Genomic DNA, 19,827 nt, shown 5'->3' with positions numbered 1-19,827 from the left:
CCATTCCTCTAATGCCTCATACTGCGTTAGTCTCGGTCTGGGATGCAGTTCATTCATTCGGGTTCTTAAATTAAATAAGATCCTACCATTGAAAGTACCATCTAACGGAAAAGCCAATACTCCGTCATCTTTTGTGTACTTCACCCAATTCTCCAGCCACACACAGGTATTGTACCCTCGGTCAAACATCATGAATGAGGCGGGAGTATTGGGTGCTGGGACAAGAACACCTTCTCTAGATTTAATCGGTTTGTCCGTTTTAAAATAATTTTTCACCTTACTTACAAGGGACATTTTTCTCTTGGTTCCGTACATAATATCGTATCTATTAGCCTTCCACTGATCCCTTTCAAACCCTAGATGCCTTGGATCAGGTCGAGTCTCTGTAGTCCGCGAGTGCCACATACGACTTCTGCGCTAACTTTGTTTACAAACTACCTCCAATCAGAACGCGCTTCAGAAAATTCGTGCAACCAATGGGTGCGCGACACAAAATAAGCTCCGCCAATGGGTGCGCGGCCCCTTCGTGAGATAGTTCCCACGCTCCGGCGCTCACCCCTCCTTTACAATTTCAGCTCCGCTACCCGCCCGCTGCTTCTACCAATCCCAGCGCGGCACAGAGTGACGTCAGAGACGCTTCGCGACTGACTCCCTCCCTTCACAAGGTAACGGAAACTTTCTTTCTTTTAAAGTGCTCAGTGCTTGGTTAATTTACAACAAATACACATTCGCCACAGTGCTCAAGTGTCTAGACAGAGAAAGAATTCTTTTACTGCAAGTAAACTACTTCCATTTACTTTTCACGCGCTGCGGGCAGATCTCTTCCGCCTACCCTTCACTCTAGCATCGGTGAACCTGTTATTCCCCTAAACTCATCCACTTCTTTCCGGGATATATTCCGAGTTTAAGGTTTCTCAGCGGACCCCTCTGCTTTCACGCTAGCTCCGAGGAACCTGCTACTCTTCCGATGTGACCCTTACTAGGTTACGCCACTATGGGAATTTTGCCAATGAACCCCGTTACTGTCATTTATTCACACATGTATTCAGAAAACCCTAGTTAGTGCTTCCCGGTTATCCTAACCTGCACCTAACTTTCCTCGAACCTGTGACCTCAGGACAATGGATTCTATTCACCACTTGCCCTTTCAATTCCCCGGGGAGTTCGGACAACATACAACTAGACGATTGACAATTGCATGGATTAGTACATATAACAATATAAGAACAAGAATAATAACAATACAAAAATTCATGAGTTTCAGCAGCGTATTCACAAGAGAGTGATCAGTTCCCTCAGAACAGCCGCTCTTATAGCAGCATTAATATAATAGCAGCTTCCGACTTAACTAGTCCAACTAATCCCTTCCTTATTCTCAACTAGTCCCTAACCATCCTCTAGCTACCAGAAAACTGATAGAGCGCGCGAGGCCACCCGACCAACAGTTTTCGCCGTTTCCGGCTTCAGGGCCCATATACTTTTCAAATCACCATATACATCGATCAGGTGACTTCACGAGCTCTATCAAGTTGGTGTGTGTGTGTTCCCTGCTACCAATTTTCGGTGCACCCGACTTACCATCCACCGATGCGGGTGCCTAATGACCACAATGAATCAGGGAGCTAGCTGTAAAGTAAAGGCAGCAAAATACAAATCCAACCAATAACATTCAAATACTGTTTAAATGACCACGGACAACTGGAAGTTTTAAAATGTTTATCTAAAGTTCATTATTTTCTTGCATGAGGTACAATAAAACAAGGCAATCAATAACCAAGATAACGTAAATCACATAAGCATGAAGAAATAATGACAGAGTAATCATCAAGGTACTAATCAAAATGTAGCGAGAAAATACTATGCAAGTCAGTATTATCTAGACAGGGATAGACTAAGTGTGGGTGACTATAGGAGAGCTTATAATGAATAACACGCTTCACTTAAGGTGAAGGGGCCTTTGAACAACCTAGGCAACGAAGTTCTAGACCATATCAGGAAATGACACACTGCTATGCAAAATATAATTTCTAACAAATGAGAAGGCATAGGAATAACTTTGCAAAAATTATAAATGACTTTCAATAGTTGCGGAAAGGCATGGAAAATATAACATATGCAATGTTGAACTTTATTAAAGCAAAAGTTAGAAATTCAGAAGGTGCAAGAGTTTAAGAATTTCAGAGCAATATTTACCTAGAAAGGTGTGGAAACCAAACCCTGGCCACGGGTCAGTTAAGGACAGGAAACCCTCAAGGAAGTGTACCCCTCAAAGGACAGCAGGTGCAGAATGGACACCCAGGATAGGACAGGATACCCTCGGAATAGGAATCAGGACAGGACCCTCAGGACAGGACAGCAAACCCTCAGGACAGGACCCTCTTCAGGACAGGACCGGAACCCACAGTTCGGAAGCAACGCCTGCGCTCCACCCGCTCTGCAGCTATCGATCAAGACCCCGATTGGGTCAGCGAACTCCCAGCTAAGTGCTTGCCAGCACTTTAAGGTTCAGTAGAACCTTAGTCTATGGTCAAATTCGGACAGAGTGCTCCGCAGCGCTCTGTATCTTCAGTCACCTATTGAGTGCGTTGGGTCAGTGACAGGTCAGCTAAACCAGACAAGTCGGACGGTTCACTAGGTGAACCCAGGGTAGATATACAGTTTGGGGACAGTGTACCACCCCCCAATGTTGCAAAGTGTCAGAATCCCTCAATTCCGATTGGTCCTAAGGTAGGGTTTGGGTAACACACCAATCACAATACACGATTTGAAGCCTTCATTAACATATTTGGGTACCGCCTAGCAGGTTTGGGGTTCCCATGAGAAGTTACACGGCAAACAGTAGCGCAATATTACAATGTATCATATAAGGAGCCACATTCGCTGTTCTCGCAGGGCAGAGGTGACTTTCTCAGGAGCATCTCGCCCATCACTGCCAACTGGCTATGTTCCATCAGCCAAGGTCCCTCGTGCTGCCGAATGTCGCACAGGCGCAGAAGGGACCTCCAATATGGCTCTCCTCTCACTCAGACCCCCATTTCCCGCGGTACATGAAAAGTAAGCGAAAACAAATTAATACATAATAATGTCATCATGAAAACACATCACAGGGTTTGTACTTTTAACTCATCATCAAGAAATAAACTTATGCATTTAAATGTTAGCTACATTGAGACGAACACAAGAGCAGTGGCACGAGCAGTACCACATGATAAGCACAGCTATGAATTACGCATGCGCACAACTTTCCCTCCACTTCTGCAGACGCGTCAGGACACGTGAGTGTGGCTGACGCATGCGCAGTAACTAAAATACAAGCGGCGGCCATTTTAAGGGACATGGATTAAATTCATTAGAAATACACATAGGCAAGCTTCGGGAACTTTGCTTAAACAAAATAAATGTTAATAAAACATACATTTTTGTTACCTTATTACACATAAACGAGGTTCTTGATTTCGGCAAGCCGCAAAATATGCGAAGCTTTGCTTCATCACCGGCTGGAGGCCCTAGCGGGTCGGGTGCTTCGGCCCCGATGCCGCCGGGTGCTTCGGCCCCGGCGCCGCCGGCGACTTCGGTCCTGGCGCCGCAGGACCTCACCGGATCCGCTTCCGGATCCGGGTCGTCGCCGGTTGACCTCACGACCTCACCGGCGCCGGCCCCGAGGGTGTCGCCCCCGGTGCCCATTGTAGACGCTGTCCCCAATCTTCCCTTCGGTCCGACTCTGGCGCCGCTTCCGACTGCCTTTGGAGATTTTTATTTCCATGAGGAGGCCCAGTCTGTTGACCCTGGGTTACAGGAGACTGGTGACGGAGGTGATTGGGAGGGGTCTGAGGACCCTCTGGCACAGGAATGCCAGTCTCAAGAGGACTGGACATATGAGCTTGGGGAGGCCAGTGGTATTGACACCTCGCCAGACACTGGATTTGTCTCCCCTCCCACCGTGGCTACGGAGGAGGGGGCTGCTTATAGTGTAGTTTTGACGCGGGCAGCCAAGGCCTTGGGCCTTGAGCTCCCCGTTGCGGCCGTGAGGACTAACCTCCTCACTGAGGTTCTTAAACCGCAGGCAAGCTCCAGTGAGCCTCTGCCGCCGTTTAATGAAGCCTTATGTGACGTTCTTGTGGACACTTGGTCCAAGCCCGCCTGTGGATAGGAGCCCCCGAGAGCCTGGTTATCCAGGCCTCCACTTCCCAGACCGCATTCCCGACGGCCCCCCCCCCCCGATCGGGAATCCAAGAGATACGAACAGTTCGGAAAGAAGGTGTTCTCGTCCCTGAGTTTGGGACTGCGGTCTGTCAATACCGCGTGTCTCTTGGGCCGCTACACCCACACCCTGTGGGACACGGTTGCGGACGTGCTGCCACAATGCCCGGAGGAGGTCCGGGCTAAACTCGCCCAAGCCCTTGTGGAGGGTCGAGATGCGGCACGATACTCTATCCGGTGTGGGCTGGATACCACGGACTCACTGGGCAGGGCGATGGCAACGACGGTGGCAGTTAGACGCCACGCCTGGTTGAGGTCCGCCAACTTTTCGGCCGATGTCCAGGCCACTCTTCTGGACATGCCGTTCGATGGCCGTTGCCTTTTGGCGACAAGGCAGACCATGCGCTGGAGCGCTTTAAGGACTCCAGGGCTACGGCCAAGTCCTTAGGCCTTTCGGCCACGCGCCAGCAATCGGGTGCCTTTCGCTCCTTTCGTGGCCACGGAAGGGGCGTCCCCACACGTGCTGCCAGCCACGCACCGCAGAATACCCAGCAGCGCGGTGGCGGCCATGGAAACCGCCATGGCGGCGGTCGGGGTCAGCGGCGAGGCCAGTCCACACCTCCCTCCGCAGCACCTGCCTCAAAACCTTCCGAGTTTTCAGGCCCATGTGACGCCTGTGGGAGGCAGGGTTCGCCATCACCACTCCCACTGGCGCACTGTCACGTCGGACAGGTGGGTGCTGCAAATCGTCCGAAGGGGCTACTCCCTCCCCTTCGAGGCGACCCCTCCAGCCATGCCACCGCAATTCCACCACGTGTCGGGGGATCACTTGCAACTTCTGCAAGAGGAAGTCATGGCCCTCTTGGCCAAGGGGGCCATCGAGCGCGTTCCTGGGCCAGAAGTAGGGTGTGGATGTTGCTCCCACTACTTTCTGGTGCCCAAGAAGGGCAAGGGGGGCCTGCGCCCTATCTTGGATCTACGGAACGTCAACGGCTTCCTCCGACAAGAGAAGTTCAAGATGCTGACTTTGGCTCAGGTCTTAGCTGCCCTGGACCCCGGAGACTGGATGGTAGCGTTGGACTTGCAGGACGCTTATTTTCACATCCCCGTCCTGCCGGCCCACTGGCGTTACCTGCGGTTCACGGTAGGCCACGAGCATTTTCAGTTTACCGTGCTCCCCTTCGGCCTTACCAGCGCCCCACGGGTGTTCACGAAGGTGATGGCGGTGGTCGCAGCTCATCTGCGCAGGTTAGGGGTGTCAGTCTTCCCCTACCTCGACGACTGGTTGTTGAAGGCGGGCTCGCCCCAGACAGTCGTCAGCCACCTCCAGACTACGGCCGACCTCCTGCACTTGCTGGGGTTCTCCATCAATGTGCCGAAATCGCACCTGTGTCCCTCTCAGAAGCTCCTCTTCATCAGAGCGGTCCTGGACTCGGCGCAGTTTCGGGTTTACCCTCCCGAACAGCGGGTTCGGGATATTCAGGCTCTGATTCCAATCTTCCAGCCTTTATCCCGAGTCTCGGTCAGGATTACGCTGCGGCTTCTGGGACTGATGGCCTCCTGCATCCTTCTGGTGCGTCACGCCCGGTGGCGGATGCGGGCTCTGCAGTGGGACCTGAAGTTTCAGTGGGCCCGGCATCAGGGCAACTTGTCCGACCATGTCTTGATCTCGGAGGGCACTGCAAGACAGTTGCAGTGGTGGCTCACGGACCGCGATTGGGTCAGTGGCAGATCCCTCTCCCTACCCCACCCGGAGCACATAGTTGTGACGGACGCCTCCCTCCAGGGCTGGGGTGGCCACATGGGAGAGGCGGAGATCAGAGGACTCTGGACTCCGGCGGAGGCCCGGCTCCACATCAACCTGTTGGAGTTACGGGCAATTCGTCTAGCACTGAAGGCATTCCTCCCCTCTGTCCGGGGGAGTGTAGTGCAGGTGTTCACGGACAACACCACCGCCATGTGGTACTGCAACAAACAGGACGGGGTGGGGTCGTGGACCCTATGCCAGGAGGCTCTGCGACTCTGGCAGTGGCTGGAACATCAGGGCGTGACCCTGGTGGTTCAACACCTGGCAGGTTCTCTGAATGCCAGGGCGGACGAACTCAGCCGTCGGTGCATGATGGATCACGAATGGCGTCTGAGCTCGGACGTGGCGCAAGGCCTCTTTCAGCAGTGGGGAGAGCCTTGGTTAGATCTATTCGCCACCGAAGAGAACGCACAATGTCATCCGTTCTGCGCGTTGGAATTTCCAAGGTGGCGCTCGCTCGGAGACGCTTTTCGTCGCGAGTGGAGTTGCGGTCTATTGTAAGCCTTTCCGCCTCTGCGTTTCTGGCGCGGAAAAGCAGTGTCTAAGAACTGACGTCAGCACGCGGAGGCGGCGTCTAAGTACCGCAGACGACGCCTACCGACGCGCAGGGGTATTGCTACGCAAAAATTTCCGGATCCAGTCTGACGCCTGGGGATATTCTAAGGTTAGGAATCTATCACTAACTAATGTCTCTTACAGATATATCGTTACACAAGTAGTAACATGTGCTTTTGCTTGTGGACTACTCTGAACACTTATGGACTGGCACTGAGAAGTAGAGATTGTCCATCATTGGATCTTTGATATTCATAAACATTAGAATTTTTGCTCTGAATTTTGAAACCAATATAATTTTCATGTTCAAATATAATCTTATAAAGTAAACATGCCTTAAGGTAGTTCTCTCTTTTTTTTTTCTTTAATGAAAACCTATAGGAATAATATGCCTTTGGTTGAAAGACCCTTTAATTGGTCCCCAAAATGAAACAAAGTAGAAATGCATAAGAATTTTGACAGTGCCTCTTTAAGATATCACAGAATTCACCAATTCTCCTTTAGCTCACCTGGCCATTTGTTAGACCCATTTTACAGTAGCAAAGTGTTTTTAAGGTCGATTCACCAGCTTCACATAAATAATCCATTTAGCCATTAAATGTATCCCTCTTTCTGAATCTAGTGAGCTGTTTTTCCTCACTTTTCCCCAGATGAAGGCTGCTGTTCCACTGCCGGTTTTTCAGACACTACTCATTCGATCTACAGTGTGTCTCCTGTGGTTGAAATAAATATTAGTAAAACTCAATGTGTCTGCTTTGCCTTACGAATTCTCACACAATAGACAAGTGGGACACATTTTGAGATGCTATTGAAAGGCTGAGACAGAAAGAGCTCATCTGACTACAAGCTAGGACTTCTGAGGAAAAGGAAGGAAAATCGGAAATCCATTAAATTATTCCTTTTCCTCGATTCTTAGAGATCTACCCAGACACACTGCATTCCCCCCCCCTTAGAACCTGCAGCATCAACATTGTCTGCCCCCTTTTGATACATTCACAAATTAAAACCATGCCGGCAATATATCTCTTGATATAATGGTTGGCTAAAGTTTCTTTGTTGAGTCTAAACTTTTAGAATAAGAACATCATCTTTATAGTGTTTTGAGAGCTGAGAGAGAAAGAAGTGGAGCAGTTGAAGGAACTACAGCAGAGGCACCGGGTGCCCACACACTGTATCCATGGGTTTGGGTTTGAGTTTGAGTTTGAGTTTTTGAGTTGGGCTACCCTAGGGCGTCCCAGCGCTGACATGGGAGGAAGGCCTTCTCTTGTTCCCTCAATAGTAGTAGCCACAACAGATCATGTTACCTCCACTGCTGCCACCATGCCCACCGCAGTTTTAGAGACCATTCACCCACCCTGAAGAGTAAGTTGCTCAGAAAAGCGCCAGTCAAATAAAGTGTTCCCACATATAGATAGATATTTTGATATTTATTAAATGAATAGAAGATATACATGATGGAGATAAGGATAATAAATAAGTAGCTTTTATTTATGGGCTTATACAGTGCCAAGAGAAGGGGTTGCATGCTCAAACATGTATAGACAAGAGAAATGTCACAATCAGGAACCAATGCAAAAGCTGTATTTAGTAGGTTAATGTTCCTGAACTGATCTCAAGGACTGCTAGAAGGGTGTGCTAGGCAGAGATGTTGAGAAGGAAGATTGTTATTTCAAGTCATGGTTGTAAAAATGTGGACTGTGAGCCCAATACATTTTAAGCAAATTCGCACACAAAAGAATGTGTAAGCCCTTTTAACTGTACTTTTTGTCTCAGATCCTCAGCCAGGGAAAGCCCTCTACCTCCATGTTGGTGCAGCCACCTCCACCACCACCGCCTCCTCCACATGTGCCCGTAAGCCACGCGGCACCCTCGCACATGGTTCATAGTGGTCTGTCTCTGGGTGGATTTACCTACAGTCCTCCTTCGCCTCCCTCTCCGCCATCGCCGCCTTCCCCTCCAGCACATGCCAGTCTCATTGGCCCAACCTCCACAAGCAACTCCTCCAGTCTCTTCTTCAATGCCTCATCCAGCAGTGAGACGGGGAAACGTGAAGGCAGCATCAGCTCTGATGGGCCTGGAGAGACTGACAAGGTAAGCACTATACAGCATGAAATGTTTGGTAGAATGGACCGTTAAAAAAGAAACCAGCCAAGGGGATGAGCAGCAGTGGCCACAGATTTGTACCTGCTTAAGCCACAGGGAGTTGGGTAGTAGAGTCAGAGGGACGGATGCAAGCACGTCAAATGGGAAGATCGGCAGCAGGGCTTTAGGATTAGGGTTTGTGGCTATCCTTGTAGTAAAGCTGCCCAATTAGTCTTATGTTTAATTAAAGCTGCAGTCCATGCTGTGCTTCTCTGGATTTCCTTACACAGATGTGAAGTACAGTAGCCTATTTATGTTGAGCAGATTCTTTTGTGGTTTCAGTTCAATAAGGGGTTTATTAGAGACAAAATCATAAGGTGGTGTATTTCCAATCCTTTCAGTTAGCTTTTTTGCACAGGTTTGTCATATGATGTACATCTCCAAAGTGAACTGTCTTGCTTGTCCGGTGTATTGATCTGGGTAGTGTTAGTTGTCGCTACTTTAATGATTAAGTGTAGAAGCTAGCTCTGTATATACTATATCAAAGTGAGGTATAGTGTGTGCAAAGAGTCCAGTGGAACCCCAAAGGTAGGCAGAGGTAAAATTAGATAGAACCTTACTCTATTTGTGGTAGTGTGGTCGAGCAGTAAGGCAGTATCAGAGGACAGTGTTGAGCATTTGTTGTACACACTCAGTCAGCAAATGAATTCGCAGACTCAAAGACTGAACTTCAGACAAATTGTTTTTGTATAAAACCTATTCTTTTAGTTATTTTATTTTGTAGAACCATGCAATTATGGTACAGGTAAGCAATAAGTACTTTACAGTAGTAATGCAATTGAAATAGTGTGAATGATAATTGTATATGCACTTTTATTTGGTTTACAGTATGGATGCAGAGAAATGCAATCCTTAGTTAATGCAGACTTAAATAGGTTTTTTAGTAAAATAGCAGGTAAATAACTTTTGAAATTACTAGGTTTCCTGAAAACAGGTAAGTAAAATCGTTTTTGTTAGATTATGCAATTTTAAAGAATTTCTTTAGGTTTTCAAACTCTACACTTTTCCAAGAAAAACAGTCAATGTTATCCTATGGATGAAAATAGTGTTTACAGGTAAGTTACTTTTGAGATTACTTTTCTTACACAGTGTAGTATACCTGGATACTACACTGGGACATCTCCTGCAAACAGGTAAGTTAAATCGTTTTTGTTAATCGGTACAATTTTAAAGAATTTCTTTAGGTTTTCAAACTCCACAATTAGAAACCGTTTGGTGGCTGCTGATGAGCAGGCCACTTGACTGTGGGAGGAAAGCTCCTGGCCTCTAGCTCAGGGAAAATGGGGAAACAAGTCAGCACAAAAGGTGCACCTTCAGCGCTGGGGCAGCCGGGTGCAGAGTTCTGTTTTGGCGTTAAGTGCCCTGTTTTCAATGGGGATTTTTGGTTCTGGTCTTTTGCTGCAGGCTCGATTCAGGAAGACTTCCGGGAGAAACCAACAGCTGGGCAGGTAAGTTGGAGGGCTCGGGGACGTAGGTACACCTCGGGTTCTTTACTCCAGGGCGGCTGGCTTGCAGGGGTGTCTTTTGAGGTCAGATTTCACTTTACTGGGCCACTTGCGGTTGGCTGAGTCTCCGTGCAGAGGCAGCAGACGACGTCGGGGAGTCCTTGAGGGGTCAACCCACGGTGGGCCACTCTAACTCAGCGACGGGTGCAGTGGTAGTTCCATGCATTGGGTTTCTTTGTCCTCAGCAGGCTCAGAGTCGGTTTTTGGAGGTTTTTTTTAACGGGACTGCTGTTCACATGAGATCTGGTTTCTGTTGGAGGCAGTCAGTGCTCTCAGGGTTTCTGGAGGTCGCTGGCTGCAGGACAAGGTGGCTTTTGGTGCAGGATCTCTGGAAACGGCAGACTGGCCCGAAGGGTTTGGGCCAAGGCAGTTCCTCTGCAGTCTCCTCTGCTGGATATCTTCTTTCATCTTTTTCTTCTTAGGTTGCGGGAACCTCCTTTTTGGTTCAGGGCTGCCCATAAATACTTCATTAAGGGGGTGTTTTAGGGGTCTCTGGATCAGTAGCCAATGGACTACTGATCTTACGGTGACTACACCCTTGGTGTGCTCACTCCACGTGGGGGAGTGAGCACAATCCCTAATTCTGATTGGGGAGTGCCTGCCTGCAAGATGGCGGGCACTGAAAAGGGGGTTCCACCTCTCCCTCCCCCTCCCACCTGAGGGGTGGAGTTGGCAGAGGTAGGCACACCTTCTGGGATGGCTATTTTTCCCGCCTGTCTTCCTGTCGAAAAGGGGGGGGGGAGATAGGAAGGGGGGGCCTGCTCCTGATAGCTGGGGGTCGCATTACAAAGGCTGCCAGGCCTTTGAAGCTCCCCTGCCACAGATGGCTCTTCCTGGCCTGGGTTAGGTGTGAACACCTCCACCCTGGAAAGGCTTTGTTTCTGGCTCAGGCAGTGAAGGCTCCCATCCCAGGGGTCCAGAAACGTATCTCGTGGTGGCAGGCTGGTCTGTATCAGTCAGGGAACCCACCAGAGGCTGGTCGTTTTTCAGGGGGCATCTCTAAGATGTCTTCTGTGTGCATTTTTCATTAATTCTCACACTGGCATCAGTGTGGGTTTAATGTACTGAGAAGTTTGATACCAAACTTCCCAGTTTTCAGTGTAGCCACTATGGTGCTGTTGAGTACGTAATGACAAGCTCCAGCACCATATACTCTTAATTGCAGCACTGCACTTACAGTGTCTAAGAATGGACTCTGTAGGGGTACATGGCTCATGCACCTGTACCCTCACCACTGGAATAGAGCACCCAGCTAGAGGGGTGACTGATTTATGCCAGGGCAGTGGGTTGTAGGGATGACACACAGGGGTGTGTGCCATGTCGACTCGTCACTTTGTTCTGCACCAAAACACACAGCCTGCAAAGGCAGTGTGTGTAAAGGTACAGGGCCTCTAAGGGTGGCACAATAAGTGCTGCAGCCCTTAGAGGTCACAGTGCCCTGGGTACCTGTGGTACCATTTACCAGTGTCTGACCTGTGGCCAGAAATGCCAATTGGATAAATTTTGGGGAAAGAACACAGTCCCTGGGAACCTGATTGGCAGGGACCCAGGGCACATCAAGTGAAAGTGCATCAGTAGTCTGGCAAAAAGTGTGTGTGTGTGGAGGGGGGAGGGGGATTACTGCAACAGAAACCCACTTTCCTCCATTATGCATTTGTCAGTTTGCATAGATACTTATTTTCACTCCGGTTATTGGTTCTTATGAGCTTTTTCAAGGCTATGGACATAATGTAAACAAATTGATTCCAATATTATGTAAGTATTTCATTAAAGTCTATATGAATCCGATAGCGTGTGGATATTTCATTGAAGTTTAAATTACTCAGAATTTACACCAGAAGTATTGGATGTTTCAGCTTAGTTATGTTATATATTATGTTACTGCCATTTGTATAGTGCAACAACTGCCCCAGCAAAGGGGTGCCCCGGCGTTGTCAGCAAAGCAACTAACAGGAGGTGATGGCAGCTACTACACAATGGGAAATAGGTATGTTTTTATGACCTTCCTGAGAGCCAAATAGTTAGTATGGCTTCGAATGTGAGTGGGCAGTGAATTCCAAAGCAGGGCTGCCCTGCTGCGGAAGGAACGGCCTCCTGCCCACACACTCCGGAACCTTGGAGCCCTCACCAGATGCTGGCCAAGTGAACTGAGCTGGCGTGTTGGAACGTAGGGAATAACTAGGTTGGCCAGAATACTAGGAGTGTTGAATTTCAGGACTTTAAAAGTGATGCAAAGGGCCTTAAATTCAATTCTTCTGGCCACCGGCAGCCAATGTAGCCGGTGGATTGTGGCTGACAACGGGCAGGACCTGCGCAAGCCAATCAGCGATCTGGCTGCTGCGTTCTGTACCCGTTGTAGCCGAACAATCTCTGCTTTGTTTGCCCCTAAATACTGAGAACAGGCATAATCCAATATGGACATTATAGCTGCCTGAATGATAGTCTGGCGCGTCGGGGGTCAAAAAACCCCAGTGGGGGTCTAAGCCCCCGTAAAAGCCCAAAACAAGTCCCTGCTACCTTTTTAGTTTGGACTTGATAGCGGAGCGATGTGTCCAAGCATACCCCCAGGTTTTTGACGGCTTGCTTAGGAAGCGGGGCACTACCCTGGCTTTCTGGCTACCAAAATATCACTCCATAGACCATGGTCCTTTCCCACCAACAACACCTCTGATTTACTAGCGTTCAGCTGGAGGCAGTTGGCGGTCATCCACTCAGCGACCACCGCCAGATCGCCCCGAAATTTCAGGGTGTCCCTCTTGGTGTCGTTTGAGTGCCACCACCAGCTGAGTGTCGTCGGCGTAGGAGTCCATGGTCAGTCCCCTGTTTCTAGCCACCGTGGCCAGCGGTTGGACATAGAGATTGAATAAAAGGGGACTGAGGGAGGAACCTTGTGGAACACCTTGTTTAATGGGGTGAATGCCTGAGACAAAGGGGTAACAGTAACAATAAATGACCTCTCACTGAGGAACGAAGTGAACCACTTCAAGGCTGAGCCGGCAATCCCCGCCTCCTCCAGGCATTGTAGCAGAATGGCATGGGACACTGTGTCAAACGCAGCACTGAGATCTAGGAGGATCAGCTCCAACGTTTGCCCAGCGTCCAGAGCAGACCAATGATGTTCGGTCACAGCCAAGAGAGCAGACTCCGTGCTGTGACCAGGTCGAAAACCATTCTGGGAGGAGTCCAGGTTGCCGTTCTCGGCCAGGAAGTCTGAGAGGAGTGAGTTGACATGCGCCTCCGTGATCTTGGCTGCCCATGGAAGTAGTGAAATGGGGCAATAGTTTTCAGGCTTGGCCGGATCCAACAGAGGTTTTTTAAGTAAAGGTAGCACCTTGGCATGTTTACACGCCTTAGGCATGATAGCGGTGGAAAGCGACATATTAATTACCTGCTTCATGGAGGGCATAATTGTAGGCAGCACCCTTCTAAATTGCTCCGGTTTAAGTGGATCAGCAGGTGAACCAGATTTAATTTTCCTGCAAAGTGCTTGCTGTTGGTCTGTGGAAAAAAGTAACCAAGTACATTTACCTGATTCGGTATACATTTTTGTAGCAGGGACATTTGTGAGCATGGTGCATGCACTTTGCCAGTGTTTTCATGCCCAGTAGTCCAAAATTGTCTCTAATAAATATGAGTGGTTTTAAATAATGCTTAAGGAGAGCAGATCAGTCAAGGGCTTTTTGCCCAGTAGTATTTCGGTTGTTACTCTTGTGTATATTCCCCCTGCATTTACAAATATTGCTGCTATTTTATTTCACCAATGACCTACGACTGATATTGGGTGGTTGAAATTTTCGTATTTGGCACTGCAGATAAAGGCATAAGGGGTTCTCTTCCACGGGATACTCTTAAACACGGAGTAGTCCCACCCACATTCAAGTAACCTGGAGCACATATCAAATGCAATGTATATGTACGTTTAGTCCTTAATAAATTATGTACGTAGGACCCTAAAGCAAACGTGTGTGTTTGTTCGAGGCATATGTGCTGTAACTACTCATGCTTTGCATAAGTCGGCCATCTAGTGTTTGGCTTGGATGATTACAAGTTGTTTTTGTTCCAAGACGTTTTCTTCAAGTCATGAGGCTGTGTGACTCTTCATCTTCTTGGTAATTCTGTGGATGGTCGTCTACGCCATCTTCAGATTGTTTTTTTCCGTCGATGGTTTCAGGTGTAATCTCTTACGCTCTGGCTCGAGACGCCTTTGGCCTCCCTTCAGTTCTCTAGTAGATCTCTACTCAACGGTATTGTCTCAATTGTGTAGTTTGTGTTAGCAGGTCTTCGACTCGCTTCCTCGGCCCACGGGCCATGCCCGGCTGGGCCTACCTTTCTCCACTTCCAACGTCCTTTAAAGAATGACCTGCTAATGGAATGAACTCCATTCTGCTTGTGTCCGAAATGTCACTCTTAAGTATCCCCATTCCGACAAACACTCGGTTTGAAACCTATGCCTCTTGCCCGAGCATCTGGAGGAAAGCTGTGAGGCCTGCATGTCTTTCAGGTCAGAAAAAGACTCTTCGAGATCGACGCGTTTGATGCCAAGAATACATCTTAGTAGGCAAGCAGACAATGTACTGGACATCTTTGGTCGACAACAGGAGTGAGGCATAGAAGTTTCGGCAGCACAAGAGCAATCATGGATATTTTTCCATGATTCCTAATCTGACTAGGACTCGGCCACCCGTCAAAGGGCACAGTCTCATCGGATAGTGAGTACTTGTACCCAGATCCAAAGCCCAAAACATCGGTCCGGAGCGAAAATACTTCTCATGGTCTGCCACTGCGGAAAGGCCTTGGCACACATCGAAAAACTGACTCGAAGCCCCGCCCTTGGGCTCAACTCACTCCATAAGTTCCCTCCACCTCTTTCACATCTGAGTCTACAACCCCTCGATCTTCCGTTTTGGCACCGAAAAAAAACCTGTTATTTCAGATCTGACCGCAACTCCACCTTAGTTGAAGCTTCATCCACCGAAATGTTTACCTTGCGGATCGAAAACCCCACTGGAGCCAATGTTATGTTAAAAACCTTTATATAGCGCACGTACACCAAACGGTTTCATGGCGCCGTTCCTTGATGTTATGCAGGAAAGGCTCGATCCAAAGCAGAAAACGCTCCAGATTCAACCTGGAACAAAGAAAATAGTGCTTTAGACTGCAAATATTCACTCTACTAAAAAAACAATTGACTTTTGTAGATGCTTTGGATGTTCTCCTACAACATCCAAAGAAGAATCCTGCAAAAAGCCCTTTACACATCCCCATTACATCACCTAACAACAATACCATAACATAACATACAATACCTACCACTTAAAGGCATGGTAGGTTACGCAGTGGAGTTTTTTAAGGACTCTTTCAAAGCAAGAATTATAACACCATGCATTGACAAAAAATATAAGGCTGCATCATCAGATCCTATATATATATTAGAGGTCAGTTAACCCCAGACTGCCTGCCTGATGCTAGAAAGAGGACAAACTCCCAAACACCAGGAGGTGCATCCCCTCTAGATTTTTTTTTGAAAATCTGTTTATTAGCATAGTAATTCGAGCAGCAATACAGAGTTAACATTTAGGATCAGCATGAGAAGGTGGCATGCTCTCGCAAATATAATATCAGCAAGTACATCGTACATTTTGTAGTTTGTGGTATACGTAATAATGTAACATTCCCTCGAACTAACCGGAACAAAAACCCCACCCTCCACCCTCAGGAACCTCCCCCCCTTCGACACTCGTAATACATGTATGTGTAAGCCAGGTCGTGCTTGGTGGCACCCGTGAGTCCATTTCACCTAGTAGTACTGATTAATACAGATACAGATAGTCATGAGCAGCATCATGAGCAGCACGGGATATCCCGCGCCATTAGCTAGTGCACCATAGGTAGATGCGGCTCATGAAATTCAGAGTTCGTAGGACACAGTGCAGTGCTAAGGCATCGAATCAACAGAGTCCCCATCCCCCTCTGCTTCGAACATCCCCAATATGGCAAACCAATCCAAGGAGATCGGCGTTTTCCTAAGGCCCCTGCGTTCTTCGCGTTGCAGCGCTTCACCCTCCGCTTTGCTCCACCTTGTCACTTCCGCCCTCCATAGCTCGGGGTCAGGTGGTTTAGGTGACTTCCACCTCATCGTTATTGCCCGCTTCGCCAATAGTATGGCCAGGTCAGCAAAGCGTGTTGCTACACTTCTAGCGCGCGCCGCAGGACCCAACCCCAGTAGTGCGTATTCCAGTGTGGGAGTGCGTGTTAAGGCGCCTGCACTGGCGAGTGATCCGGCGACCGTGGACCAGTAGTAGCCCAGCTTGGGGCAGTCCCACAGCATGTGTATCAATGATGCGGCATCCGCAGAGCATCGGGGGCATGTGTCTACAGCAGTAGGGAACATGGCGTGTATGCGGCGAGGTGTCAAGTAAGCCCTATGGAGAAGCATGAGCTGAATGAACTTGAATTTGGGGTTCCTGGCCACCTTTTTGGGGAATTGGAGGATGCGCTCCCCTTCTCATATCACCCTCCCATTTTGCCATGAGAAGCGATAGCGGGATTGCCCTCCCTGACTTAATACTAGCAGCTAACCATTTAGTTAGATGGCTCCCGGCCCCCATAAGATAAAGCATCGTTGGTAAGGGGTTAGTGGGAGGTTCCAGTCCTCCAGGTGCCCACCTAGTAGCCACGTAATGGCGAAGGCCGGCATGCATGAGGAACGATCCCCCGGGGATACCATGTGCAGTCCTAAAGTCTTCGAAGGACAGTATCCGCCCCTCGGCAAAAAGATCCCCTACGGTTGTCACTCCAGTGTCATGCCAAGGCGTGAGTATGTGAGTAGTAAGTGGGCCCGCCTCTAGTGGGACACCCAGAAGTGGGATCGTGGGGGCATAGGACGTCGTCGGGGTGGTATATCTCAGGGCCTTCCGCCAGTATTGGATGGCAAGCCGGAGCAGCGGCGGGGTATTGCCTGGTAAGGCTGAGCGGGGTAACAGCAGGGCATGTATCTTCCCTTTAGAGTGGTCCTCCTCTGTAATGTCAACCTTGTGCAGGTTCCGACCCGCTAACCAGTAGGCTAGCCATTGCAGCTGGCATGCATAGTTGTAGGCCCGGAAGTCTGGTACTCCCAGGCCCCCTGCACCGGCGGGGAGCTGCAGTTTGGCAAGGCCTATGCGTCTCCGCCCTGGGCCCCATATGAGTTCCGTGAGGAGAGTATCCAGTGACTTAAACGTCGAGGCGGGAATCAGAAAAGGCAAGTTGGTAAAATAGTAAAGGAGGCGGGGAAGCATCACCATCTTAGAGATGGCAACCCTTCCGGCCACCGACAAGGGCAAGGACAACCAAAATTGTATTTGGGATTTGAGCGCTCTCATAGCCCGGCCGAGGTTGCCATCGATCATCAGATCTGCATCTCTGTAGATTTGTATCCCGAGATAGCGGAAGGTGGAGTCCGCCATTTGAAACGTGTGCGGTGCGAAGGGTAATGGTGTGGGTTGGCCAGGTGCTGCAAACATGAACCCGTAGGACTTGGACTCGCTGATGGTGAGGCCAGATAAAAGCCTGAAGTCCTCGAATATTTTAGACACAGAAGCAAGGTCTCCCCTCAAATCACGAAAGTACAGGATAATGTCATCCGCGTATGCGGAGACCACATGGGTGGTCGCGCCCCTCCGAATCCCATAATGGGGAGCTACCGCTCTGAGCTTACAGAGCAGTGGTTCAAGGGCCAGGATAAACAGGAGTGGGGAGAGCGGGCAGCCCTGTCTGGTGCCCCTTGCTATATCCACTGGACCAGAGATGTGTCTGGATGTGCGCACCCGGGCCGTAGGACGGGTATAGAGCAGTTTGACCCATGCAATATACTCGGACGGGATCCCAAACCTTGCGAGCGCAATGAACATGAAATCCCATCTGAGGGAATCGAAGGCCTGTTTCAGGTCCAACGAGATGCAACCCTCCGAACCCAGTACCGCCGGGTCCCGGAGCATCAGCTGAGCAAGCCGTCTAAGGTTCATGGCCGTGCTCCTCCCCGGCACAAACCCGCATTGATCGGGGTGTATCAGGTGCGGGATGTATTGCGCCAAACGCATCGCTAATATCTTGCTCAAAATCTTGCAGTCGGTGTTGAGGAGAGATAATGGCCTGTAATTAGCCATGTGCATGCCATCTTTACCTGGCTTTAAAAGGGAGGTTATTAAGGCTTGGAGGGAGGACTGGGGTAGCGAGGAAGTGCGTAACGCTTCTAGGTAAACAGTGTGCAGGCGCGGAGCCAGCAGGTTCACGTACGCAGCGTAGAACTCAGCCGGTAGTCCATCCATTCCGGGGGTTTTGCTCTTCGGGAGAGCATGTATTGCCTGCCTAATTTCCGCAATAGTAACGTCACGCTTCAGGTCCGTGGCTTGCCTGTCTGTGAGTTGGGGTAATTCAAGGTCCCTTACAAAGTCCTCCAGCGCGGTCTCAGAGAGGCACTGGTGCGGACCATAAAGTGTGGCATAATAGTCCCGGAATGCGGCATTGATGCCCACTTGGGACGAGACAAGTAATCCGTCCTGGTCCGATATTTCCAAGATCGGATGGTTCACCGGGGAGTCTCTTATAATGCGGGCCAGCAGAGGGCCCGATCTATCCGCCTGTGTGTGTTGTTTGACCGTGTATGCTCTGTAATCTAGGAGCCGTAAGTCTTCCAGCAATTCTGCGTGTTTAATATGCGCCTCTTGTAATGGAGTGAAGTGTGTGCCTGTGCCTGCAGCTTCGCATTCCAGCATTGCCAGTGTACCTTCCACCTCTTTTAGGTCACCTATTACCACCCTCCTCCTGCCCACCCGGGAGGCCATCGCCTCCCCCCTAATGTAGACCTTGAAAGCGTCCCACTCTATCTGTCTGGAGCTGGCAGTGTTTGCGTTGGAAGCAAAGTAGGTCTCGATAGCGTCCGCCATGGATGACTGGAAGACAGAGTCTTCAAGCAGTTCTGTGGGTAACCTCCAGGTCGGGACAGGGGCCTGCATCCGGCCCCACTGCCAGGAGAGCTCCACTGAGCTATGATCCGAGAGGGTCTTCCCCATGTGTTGGGCTCGGACGACCGATCCCAGTAGGGAGCGGGAACAGAATATGTGGTCTATCCTAGTGTGTAGCTGGTGCGGGGGGGAGAAAAAGGTGTATTCCTTGTCCAGTGGGTGTGTGCTGCGCCATACATCTGCCAAGTCCCATCCCTCCGCCCACTGCGCCAGTGAATCCGCCTGTCTCCTGCTTTCTGTGGCATGTAGGGGGGGGTGAGACCTATCTAGAGTAACATCCAAGACAGCATTAAAATCTCCTCCAATCACCCACTGGTGATCCGCCCAGTCTGCAAGGACCCTATTGACATGCACCAGAAAATCTGATTGGCCAGAATTTGGTGAGTACACACAGCCCATCACAATCGTGTCCCCATCTAACAGGCCCTTCACAAACACATATCTGCCCTCATTATCAATTCGCTGTTCAATCGGCTTAAAAGGAACAGAATTGCGGAACCAAATTGCAGCCCCCCTAGAGAACGCCGAGTAGGATGTGGCAAAAAGTTGACCCCTCCACTTCTTTCTGAGTTTCAAGCCTTCAGCGCAGTTCAAGTGTGTCTCCTGCAGGCAGGCT

General features: G+C 49.6%; 1 protein-coding gene across 7 annotated transcripts in view; it reads left to right on the top strand.

The window, feature by feature from the left end:
- Window positions 1–19,827, top strand: part of SCAF1 (SR-related CTD associated factor 1) — a 438,521-nt gene that overhangs the window by 268,411 nt on the left and 150,283 nt on the right. For all 7 annotated transcript variants that reach the window (XM_078655270.1, XM_078655274.1, XM_078655269.1 and 4 more), the window contains one exon: window positions 8,336–8,653. In XM_078655270.1, the coding sequence (XP_078511396.1) occupies window positions 8,336–8,653 (318 nt within the window). The remainder of the gene's footprint in view (window positions 1–8,335; window positions 8,654–19,827) is intronic.

Source organism: Lissotriton helveticus, chromosome 7, assembly GCF_964261635.1.
Source record: "Lissotriton helveticus chromosome 7, aLisHel1.1, whole genome shotgun sequence".
Lineage (NCBI taxonomy): Eukaryota > Metazoa > Chordata > Amphibia > Caudata > Salamandridae > Lissotriton > Lissotriton helveticus.
Note: the sequence above shows the minus strand (reverse complement) of the source record. Positions and strands in the feature narration are given on the sequence as shown.